The sequence below is a fragment of the Eucyclogobius newberryi genome, unplaced genomic scaffold, assembly GCF_026437365.1.
Source record: "Eucyclogobius newberryi isolate DKJ021-1_F unplaced genomic scaffold, fEucNew1.0.hap1 SCAF_20, whole genome shotgun sequence".
Lineage (NCBI taxonomy): Eukaryota > Metazoa > Chordata > Actinopteri > Gobiiformes > Gobiidae > Eucyclogobius > Eucyclogobius newberryi.
In genome coordinates, this window is record NW_027315835.1 from 6,105,519 (window position 1) to 6,115,861 (window position 10,343).

At 47.0% G+C, this 10,343-nt stretch overlaps 2 protein-coding genes across 2 annotated transcripts in view; both read right to left on the reverse strand.

Moving 5' to 3' along the window:
- Positions 1-223: 223 nt before the first annotated feature.
- LOC140369209 (dynein regulatory complex subunit 4-like) overlaps positions 224-10,343 on the reverse strand; it is a 16,862-nt gene continuing 6,742 nt past the window's right edge. The window contains exons 7-10 of the mRNA XM_072456484.1: positions 10,066-10,233; positions 9,845-9,931; positions 9,634-9,768; positions 224-259 (exon numbers count right to left, since the gene is read on the reverse strand). Coding sequence (XP_072312585.1) covers positions 239-259; positions 9,634-9,768; positions 9,845-9,931; positions 10,066-10,233 — 411 coding nt within the window. The 3' untranslated portion in view covers positions 224-238. The remainder of the gene's footprint in view (positions 260-9,633; positions 9,769-9,844; positions 9,932-10,065; positions 10,234-10,343) is intronic.
- LOC140369419 (E3 ubiquitin/ISG15 ligase TRIM25-like) lies at positions 2,214-2,986 on the reverse strand. Its single transcript, XM_072456768.1, has one exon. It carries the CDS (start codon positions 2,979-2,981, stop codon positions 2,214-2,216), a length of 768 nt encoding a protein of 255 aa, XP_072312869.1. The 5' UTR covers positions 2,982-2,986.

Here is a 10,343-nt window from a genome sequence, read left to right on the forward strand (position 1 = left end):
AATTAGAAAAGAGAAAAAGAGAGAAAAGAAAAGAGAGAAAGAGAGAGAAAAAAGAGAAAAAAAAGAGAAGGAAAACTCAGAAGAACGTGGATCTGTCCACAAAAAGAAATGAGTCAGTAAAAAGCATTCAGAGCGCTGTTGGTCTGGACTTGGTCTGGACTGTGGTTCTGGTCTGGTCTTTGGACTTGATCAAGATCTGGACCTGGACTGGACCCGGTCTCTGGTCCAGGGACTCAAATCACCTCAGTTCTGGCTCCAACTGAAAGAACAACACAACATTTGACTTCACTAGCAAGGACCACGCCACAACAATAGAATATGAGAGAATGTTTATTGATAATAGTGATGATAGATCGATGATGGATCGATGAGAGTTGGCTGGGTAGAGACTCAGGATGGGGGCTCCATCTCGATACTCTGTACGGGTATAAAGTCAAAATTAGAACATAAACGAGTGTTGCAGGTTTCCGATCACTCAGGACAGAACAGTGAAGGTTTTATTCTCCTGAAGCTGAACTATGACCCAGGCCTAACTCATCATTTTATATATTTACAGTGATAAAAACGAGTTCAAAGTCGCCTTGTAAACTCGCCTGGCGAATAAACATTTGAGAGAAGACGACAAACGGATTCTTGGATTAAGTTCAGATTTCAGAGCTCTAAACTACAGCGTCACCAAAGTAAATGTGTTTAAGAACAGAAGTTACACATGTTTCATGTTTCACTGCAATTTTTTTTTATTTTTCAAATGTAAATATTTTGTTCTTCCCCAAACATCTGATCAACTCATGATCAATTGAACAAATATTCTTAAACACTTGAACACAACAAGGACTTAAAGCGGCTGGAATGAAACAGAAGGAAACATTTAGAAATCCACCACCATCTCCTTGGTCTTCCCCGCGTTGATGAGGAGGTGGTTCCGCTGACACCAGTCCACAAAGTCCTGCGCCAGTCCTCTGTACTCCGCATCATCGTTGTCCGTGATGAGTCCGATGATGGCAGAGTCGTCAGAGAACTTCTGCAGGACACAGCTGTCCATGTCATGTCTGAAGTCTGCAGTGTAAAGGGTGAAGAGAAAGGGCGCGAGGACGGTGCCCTGGGGCGCCCCCACACTGCAGGTCCGAGTGTCAGACACACAGTTCCGGGCTCTCACAAACTGGGGTCGGTCTGTGAGGTAGTCCAGGATCCACTCTGCCAGGTCATACTCCACACCAGCCGTCTCCAGCTTGTCCCTCAGGAGCAGCGGCTGGATGGTGTTGAAGGCGCTGGAAAGATCGAAGAACAGAATCCTCACAGAGCTGCCAGGCTTTTCCAGGTGAGAGAGAGAGCGGTGCAGCAGGGAGATGACGGCGTCCTCCACTCCGATGCCAGACCGATATGCAAACTGCAGCGGGTCCATGGCTGAGCTCACAGTGGAGCGGAGGTGGTCCAGGACCAGCCGCTCCAGTGTCTTCATCAGGTGGGACGTGAGAGAAAAAATATCTGTCACTTTAAGAAGATTTCACATTATTATTAATTATTAAAGAATCAGATTTATTGATAAAACATTTAAAAACATGTCCTAATTTCTAGAAATTTCATACATAACATTTAGTTTGCTCAAAGCAGAGACTTGAACCCAAAACCCTCTGAACAGACTGCATGAGATCAGTGAAGGCCTGCAGCCCCAGTGTTGGGAAAGTTCACTTCCTACATGAACTAGTTGAGTTCATAGTTCACACATTTTAAAATTAACTAGTTCAGTTCATAGTTCATAATTTGAAATTTTGAACTAAGTTCACAGCTCCAAAAAATGAACTAGTTCAGTTATTTTTTTCAATATTATGCTGTAATGTTTTTAAATTACTTCCACAGTCCAAATACAACCAGCAATTGGTTTAATGCTGAAAATATGTGTCAGATTTCATCTTCATATCCAATTTCGAATCCTTACCCAACCCATTCTCACCGACCTTATCATAAAACTCACGTAACTGGTCGTAGGGCGACTCCTGCTGCTCTGCTGCTTTTTGTTTTGATGCGCATGTGCAGTGCGGTGAGACACGCGAAATCTCTGTCTGCTCTATCGGCCTCTACAACTTCGGAGCTCTCACACTTGCCAGGCTCTGGTCGGGCAACGTAACGGTGTGTTTTTCGCCTGGAAGTCTCTATAACAAGAATGAAAGTGTCTTTCACTGACACCAGAATGAACGCGTTCATATTATCGTTCTTCAGCAGTAATACCGTCTGTTCAGTTCACGTTCACCAAAATGATGAACGCGTTCAGGCACATTGTGCAGCCCCACAGCCCTCTCTCTGTGAACCTCTGTGTCACTGAGCTCCACACAGCGCTGGATCTCCTGGACCTTCAGCCTCCTCTGCTCCACCATGTGCTGGCTCTGAGCCTGAGTGTGCAGCAGAGAGGACCTCCTGCTCTCACACGCCTCCTCCAGAGACAACAGCTCATGGTTCTTGTGCTCTAAAAGGCCACACAGGGTACAGACACAGCTCTGGTCAGTTCCACAGAAGAGCTCCAGGGGGCGTTGGTGTGTGGGACACATCCTGTCTTCCAGGTTCTCCACAGGCTCCATCAGCTGGTGTCTTTTCAGTCCAGAGACTGTGAGATGAGGCTGGAGGTGGGTCTCACAGAACGAGGACAGACAGACCAGGCAGGACTTCAGGGCCTTCAGCTTGGGCTCAGAGCAGAGGTCACATGACACATCTCCACATTTGGAACGCTGTGACTTTGACTTTTCAGCCTCTAGTTTAAACTTGGAGACCATCTCCAAGAGGAAACAGTTGACTTTGAACTGTGGCCTCCTGTGGAAGACTTCTTTACACAGAGGACATGTGCAGGGGCCCTCAGGGGCCCAGGCCTCACTGATGCAGCGTTTGCAGAAGTTGTGTCCACATGGAGTGGACACTGGCTCAGAGAACACCTCCAGACAGATGGAGCACCAGAACGTCTCCTCAGAGCTCCTTTCACTTGTGGAGGACATCTCTGAAACACAAGGTCAACATCAGTGACTCTAAAATCAGTCTTTTCCACCAGAAAAGTCAAACACCAGGAGGAAAAGAGAGAAAACTGAACCTGACCGATTCAGTCACATAATTATACCTTTATCTGCTTTAAAATGTCTTTCAATCAAATAAAGATTTAACAAGTCACTTTTAAAATAATGCTTTCATAAAGATTTAAAACAAGCTGTTGACTCTTGGTATTTGGAAGAGAATCAAAGTATTTAAATATATTGATAGATTTAAATCCTCTTTGAAGTCGCTGAGGTGCCTTTGAGCAAACGCACAGAGTGTTTCCTGCTTCAGTCTGCAACAGCAGAGGGAGGAGTCAGGGAGGGAAGAGGGAGGAGTCAGGGAGGGAAGAGGGGCGAGGCAAAGCCTGGTTTATCAGGAGACTCTGGTTTTTGCTCTGATCATGTCACGATGAGTTTAAATCACACTGTACAACATTGTAAACGGCTCTGGAGAAACTACAAAAAACACAGTCTGCAAAAGAAGTAACAAAGTACTTGTACTGCAGTACTGCAGTACTGTTACAGTGTTGAAGTTGGCAGTGAAGATAAAGATACAAAATTATGCATCTTTTTAGACTAATTTACTGAGCTTGTTGTACTCCACATTCTTCACTCATGATCTGAAGGACAGTTTGGAGTTCTTTGTGATTTTATTTTTACTGACTTCAAAAAAAGGATTAAAAATAAGATGTGCTACAACTTCAAAATGAGAAAAAAATTGAAAAAAAAAGAGAGAAGAAAATAAAAAAAGAGAGAGAAGAAAAGAGTTGGCTAGGTAGAGACTCAGGACTTCAAGATGAATGAGGGGAGATGATCTGGATCTCGACGTAAACCTGACTGAAAATAATGTCACCGAGTGGCACGAGAGAAGAGGAGCTGGATAGTCAAGGACTCTCTGGAGAGGAGCTGGATGGAATCTAAAATCCGTCTGTCCATTATTGGAGATGAGGATTAATACTGGTGCATTTGAATAGAGTTCTGAAAGAGTTTCAGGCCATGAATTTGGAAGATACGGAGAGCAGGTGAGTGCGATAGACTTGGCGGTGCCCCAATACGCTCACAAGTCAGACGGTTGGTGTAAAAACAATGCTTGTGGGTCGACGATGGAAGTACATGGGTAAGAAAGAGGTGCAAGAGTGATAGCATTGAGGTTTGGACGAGAAATCATTAAAAACTGGATTACGTGGTAGAGTCGCCTTGCTCCGGAGCAGATAGAAAGGTTGAGGAGAGCAAAATACTTGCATGGATGTAGGAGTTGACGAGCTGCAGATAGTAATGGAGTCAAAATGAGCAATGGATGAGGGAACTTAATTGAGAGCTGAATGAGATTGAGAATGAGTGGAATGAAAGACAGATGAGAGGGTAGTCTGATTTAAGATGGTTCCTAAAGATCGAAGAAGAGGAATTGGGACGATAATCGAAGTTCGGCTCAGAGCGTCAGATTTCGGGACAGTGAATTGTGAGCATTAGTTGGCCGATTATGGTGACTTGAGTGTAAGCAATGCAAGTGACGGATTGATAGAGGGGAGTCTAGAAAATGATGCGGTGCGGCATAATAGAATATCCCTTATTTATCTACTAAAGACGGGTTGTCGAATGAGTGCCTTCTAACTGATCGAACCCGCATGAATGTCCGGAAAGATAGTGGGGTATAACTCGAACAGACGTCGAGGACCCGTTAGAGTAGCCAGAAACAAGCTGCCTTCCCTTGAGCCTTGAACTGAGAGAAAGAATCATCCGAGGAGAGTCTGATGGTCGAACGAAAATATTTAAGCTTGTGGCTGCCGTCGGGGATTGGAGCGAGCGAAGCTGCTGGTGTGGATTGGAACAGCAAGACCTAGCATGAGTCGGCGTAATGGTAATGATGAACGGGGTTAGGGGTGAAAGAAAATGAGCAGCGCTGGCATGGAATATGGCAGAAGCCCGAAGGCGAAGGTGGCATGAAGCCAGCATGCAAATGTGAAGATGTTCACTGTTGAAACTGTCGGAATTGCAACAAATAGAATATCCGAAGATGCCAGTGGCAGCGAAGCCAAACAGCGACGCGACGTGATAGTAATGTAGTGAAAGCATGAACTGCGAGCCTAAGAGGTGTGAAGGTTGCAAGAGTTGGCAGAAAAAAAAGCGGAGACTTCACATAAGAAGAGTAGGAACAGCTTGATTAGCAACTGTCAGAATAGTGTAGTATAGTAAGCATGAGCGGAGAGCGAAAAGATAGCTTACGCCAGAATGATAATGAATGGTAACGAGCCAGCGCATTGAAGATGGTACATTGATAGTAAGTAAGTATTTTTTTATTTGTATAGCACATTTAAAATCCGAAGTGCTTCACAATAAAAAAGACAGAGATAAAAAAAAATATTCAAACAGCAGACAACAACAGACAGTAACAAAAACCACAGAAGAAACATACAGACAAGAGACAAGATAAAAGTGGCATAAGATTCCAGTCCTTTCACAGGCTCAGTAGCTGTTTAAAAGCAAGTCTGAAAAAATAGGTTTTTAAACAGTCTATTTTAAAGAGATTTAAAACAGTCACTGAAGATGCTAATTTAATGTATTTAAGGCGCGGAGCATAATTGCTGAAAGTCCGGTCACCTTTCTGTGTGTGGGTACGGGGTGTGTCCAGGGGTACGGAGTGTGTTCAGGGGTACGGGGTGTGTCCAGGGGTACGTGGTGTGTCCAGGGGTACGTGGTGTGTCCAGGGGTGCGTGGTGTGTCCAGGGGTACGGGGTGTGTTCAGGGGTACGGGGTGTGTCCAGGGGGTGTGTGGGATGCAGATCTTAGTGAGCGTGATGGAGTGTAAAACTTGAGCATGTTTGAGACACAACCTGGAGCCTGTCCATGTAGTGATTTAAAAACAGTCAATGCCACTTTATACTGGATTCTAAATTTGACAGGAAGCCAATGCAAGGCCGCCAGTGATGTGTTCATATTTCTTTGTCCCGGTAAGCAGCGGCTGCGTTTTGTACTAACTGTAATCTTGAAAGAGATTATTAATTTATTCCAGTATAAAGGACATTGCAATAGTCCAATCTTGAAGTAATAAAAGCATGTATGACTTTCTCAAGGTCTACTGCAGTTAAAAATGATTTTAATAGAGGGGGGGGGCTGTAGATTGTAGCAGTGTGTTGTAGCAGTAGGTGTAGAGGGGGTGGAGGGATGGAGGAATGCATGTCGAGGGAGTGGAGTGCACTGGCTCCCACCACCAGGGGGAGCTGAGGTCGAGCTGCAGGCCTGTGGAGTGATGGTGACGTCACTGGACCACCTCCGCTCCACCGCGAGCTCAGCCATGGACCCGCTGCAGTTTGCATATCGGTCTGGCATCGGAGTGGAGGACGCCGTCATCTCCCTGCTGCACCGCTCTCTCTCTCACCTGGAAAAGCCTGGCAGCTCTGTGAGGATTCTGTTCTTCGATCTTTCCAGCGCCTTCAACACCATCCAGCCGCTGCTCCTGAGGGACAAGCTGGAGACGGTTGGTGTGGAGTATGACCTGGCAGAGTGGATCCTGGACTACCTCACAGACCGACCCCAGTTTGTGAGAGCCCGGAACTGTGTGTCTGACACTCGGACCTGCAGTGTGGGGGCGCCCCAGGGCACTGTCCTCGCGCCCTTTCTCTTCACCCTTTACACTGCAGACTTCAGACATGACACGGACAGCTGTGTCCTGCAGAGGTTCTCTGACGACTCTGCCATCATCGGACTCATCACGGACGACGATGACGCGGAGTACAGAGGACTGGAGCAGGACTTTGTGGACTGGTGTCAGCGGAACCACCTCCTCATCAACGCGGGGAAGACCAAGGAGATGGTGGTGGATTTCCGCAGACGCCACCCCACTGCCCCCTCACCAGTGAACATCCAGGGACGGGACATTGAGAGAGTGGACTCGTACAAGTACCTGGGTGTTCATCTGAACCACAAACTGGACTGGACTCATAACACAGACGCACTGTACAGGAAGAGCCAGAGTCGGCTCTACCTCCTGAGGAGACTCAGGTCTTTTGGAGTGACAGGGCCACTCCTGAAGACCTTCTACGACTCTGTGGTGGCATCAGCTCCTGTAGGTGTGGCCTGCTGGAGCAGCAGCATCACAGAGAGGGAGAGGAAGAGGCTGGACAGAGTCATCAAGAAGTCCAGCTCCGTCCTGGGCTGTGCTCTGGACTCGGTGCAGGAGGTGGATAGATTCACATCTATGCTGGACCATGAGTGTCACCCCCTGCAGGACACTCTGTCTGCTCTGGAGAGCAGCTTCAGTGAGAGACTGATCCACCCTCGATGTGTGAAGGAAAGGTTTCGTAGGTCTTTCCTTCCTGCTGCTGTCAGACTTTTTAACAAACACTGTTAGTCCTGAACACTCGCAATACTGACCTAACCATGTGCAATTCTGTCATATGTGCAATTACTGTGAAATTCATGTGCAATTACTGTGAAATTCATGTGCAATCTATGTGCTGTCGTGACACATATTCATGTGCAATTACTGTCGTGATCACATGCAATGGTATTTATTTATTTATTTATTTGTCTATGGGAGTTTTTTATTTATTCATAGGAGATCTTCATCTGAAAGTGTTTTTCAGACTTCCCATAAGTGATCTGTTCTTCTGTATCTACCTCTGTATCTACCTGCGTTGCACCAATGAAATTTCCCCATGTGGGACAATAAAGGAATATCTTATCTTATCTTAACAGCGGTGCGCACTCCAGATGGGGAACCAGGAAGTGTGGAGGCTGACGAAAAGTGGATATTTATCATCATAGCGTCTGAAAGAAGTGCCCTCCGACTTCGGCCCGATGTGGTCCGGTCTCTGGTGTCCGGAGCACCGCACGGGCGCGACGTGCGCGCGGGAGCGGCAACTGGCGGGATCTGTTGCTGTGGAATAGAGGTTTGTGTGCATGTGTAAACGCCCGGACGTGGAGTCCGTGGGAGAGGCGCGTGCGGAGAGGAGACATGCGTTGGCGAGTCCTTCAGCGACCGTGACTAGTGGACACACAACTGACTGAAAGTTCAGACTGGGAACAGGTCAGAATCTGATAGAAAACTGCTCCCGACTCTTGTTGACGCGAACGCTCTGGCTGATCGTCTCTGTCGAGAGAGCAGAGACAACAAGAGATGCTGTGGATAGGCCTGTATACATAGGGCTTCTGGGTAATTAGAGGTGTGATTAAAGAGAGGAGGCATGGTCCAGCTCCCCAACCCCAGTTGACGATTAACATCTCGATGTTTAAACTTAATTAAAATGAAGCAAACTAAACGTTTAAATGTTCAATTGTTTTAAATTCTTCATTCTATTTTGTCCAAACATGAAAACGCCTCAAACTGAAGCAGATTCAGGCTCGAGCTGAGCGACTTTGACAAACGACTGTTGTATTTATTTATTATCTTCTCAGGATCAAACATAATCAGACCTTTTTTTACTCATCAGAAATGTGCAAAACCTGGAAATGTTTGTGTTGAGGTTCAGGAAGCACAAAAAGTGACTCAAATCCAACACAGAAACATCATGAGTAATTCTTATATCTGTAGCAGCTTGTTTAGTGCTTTGAGTGTCATTCTGCACATCAGGAAACACCTATGGAACATGAAGCAGGATTATATTAGGCTTTAGATTTGTGCTGCTCTTCAGGTGGTTCACTTTATCAGGGCGGCCCACACTATGGCCCTCAGGCTTCTGCTAAAAGGCTTCTGGCCCAAATAGCCCAAAGTAGAACTTGTCGGTGTAATCCCTCATTCGTCCAGCAGTGTTCCATTGTAGAAAAAGATTCAGTTGTTTCATCTGGAAGTTTTGAGTCCCATCCAAGAGTCATTCTAAATCTGCAAATCCAGACCGGGAACTCAGATATTTATCCTACTCTGGGTAGGCCCTGCCCACCGGGCGGGACCTCCTGATGAAAAGGTGTTATTGGTTTCACCACAAACTAAACCTCTTTGTTTACCTATTGTCCCTGGCTCACTGTCTTTCTCTTCCATGAGTACCTGATTAGCCTCTGAATGCTCTGGGCGTCGACCTCTCCAGGGATTTAAAACTCCATTATAAACAACAGGAAGTTTGACTCCTATTTAATGATGTTTTTTTCTTTTTGATCATAGTTTGCCTCTTTAACTCTTTCAAACCATATTTTCTCCTGCTCAGAACCTTCACCTCACTGTCTTTGAGTGATTAGAGGCTCAGAACACAAACAACAAACATTTTGATGTGACAAAGATCTAAAATGAATGTTCTAAGTGTCATTAAATGTGTGTCAGATTAAATGATTCGGTTCTTTCTTCTCACGTCGTCTGTTTTCAGATCTAAATGTGACATAAAACATTGTTGAGCGTTTGAGACGCGTCTGTCATGATCTAAACCTGACCAGAGTCCAGTTCAAGACCAGGACCTCAGCCCGATCCCGGCTCAGATCCCGGCCCAGATCCCGGTTCTTGTCCTGGCCCAGATCCCGGCTCAGATCCCGGCCCAGATCCCGGCCCAGATCCCGGCTCAGATCCCGGCCCAGATCCCGGTTCTTGTCCCGGCCCAGATCCCTGCCCAGATCCCGGTTCTGGTTCCGGCCCAGATCCCGGCCCAGATCCCGGCCCAGATCCCGGTTCTGGTTCCGGCCCAGATCCGGTCCACACCTGGTTCCTCTGCAGCTCCAGGTTCAGTGCAGACAGTTTCTTCTGCAAGAGCGCCTCCTTCAGGCCGTTCCTGCGCTGCACCTCCAGCTCCAACTGCAGCTGAGAGTCTTTGAGCTGGTCTCGCTCCTGCTCCACCTGACGACCAATCAGAGAGCAGAGTTTAGACCAACGGCCAATCAGAGGCGAGGGTCGGATGGAGCAGAGGATGTACTTTGTGGAAGGCCTGCTGCAGTAGAGTGTTCTCCATCTTCAGGGCTCTCAGCTCCTTCTCCAGATGCTTCTCTCGCTCTCGACCTTTCTGAAACGTCACAGAAACGGTCTACAAAACCAGCTCTGACCTTCACCCGCTCCTTTGAACTTGACCTTCTCCAGCTGCTGGTCCTTCAGGCTCTGCTCCGGTCGTCTCCTCAGGTCTAAACTAAAGTCTCGTACCTTCTCCAGCTGCTTGTCCTTCACGCTCTGCTCCAGTCGTCTCCTCAGGTCCGGGACCAGTCTTTGGGCCTGGTCGAGCTCCTCCTTCAGACGGACGTTCTCGCTCTGGGCCTCGGACAGTTTCCTCTGGACTCGGGACACCTGGGCCCTGAGCTCCGCCTGCTGCTCCTGCCGACAAAACCAGACCAGAGAGAAGAGTGAAGTCTGACGAAGAACCGGCTAGTAGTAGTAGTAATAGTAGTAATAGTAGTAATAGTAGTAATAGTAGTAATAGTAGT

What these genes read in the sequence shown, in the direction of transcription:
- LOC140369419 (XM_072456768.1), bottom strand. Translation starts at nt 2,981, where the DNA reads ATGTCCTCCACAAGTGAAAGGAGCTCTGAGGAGACGTTCTGGTGCTCC.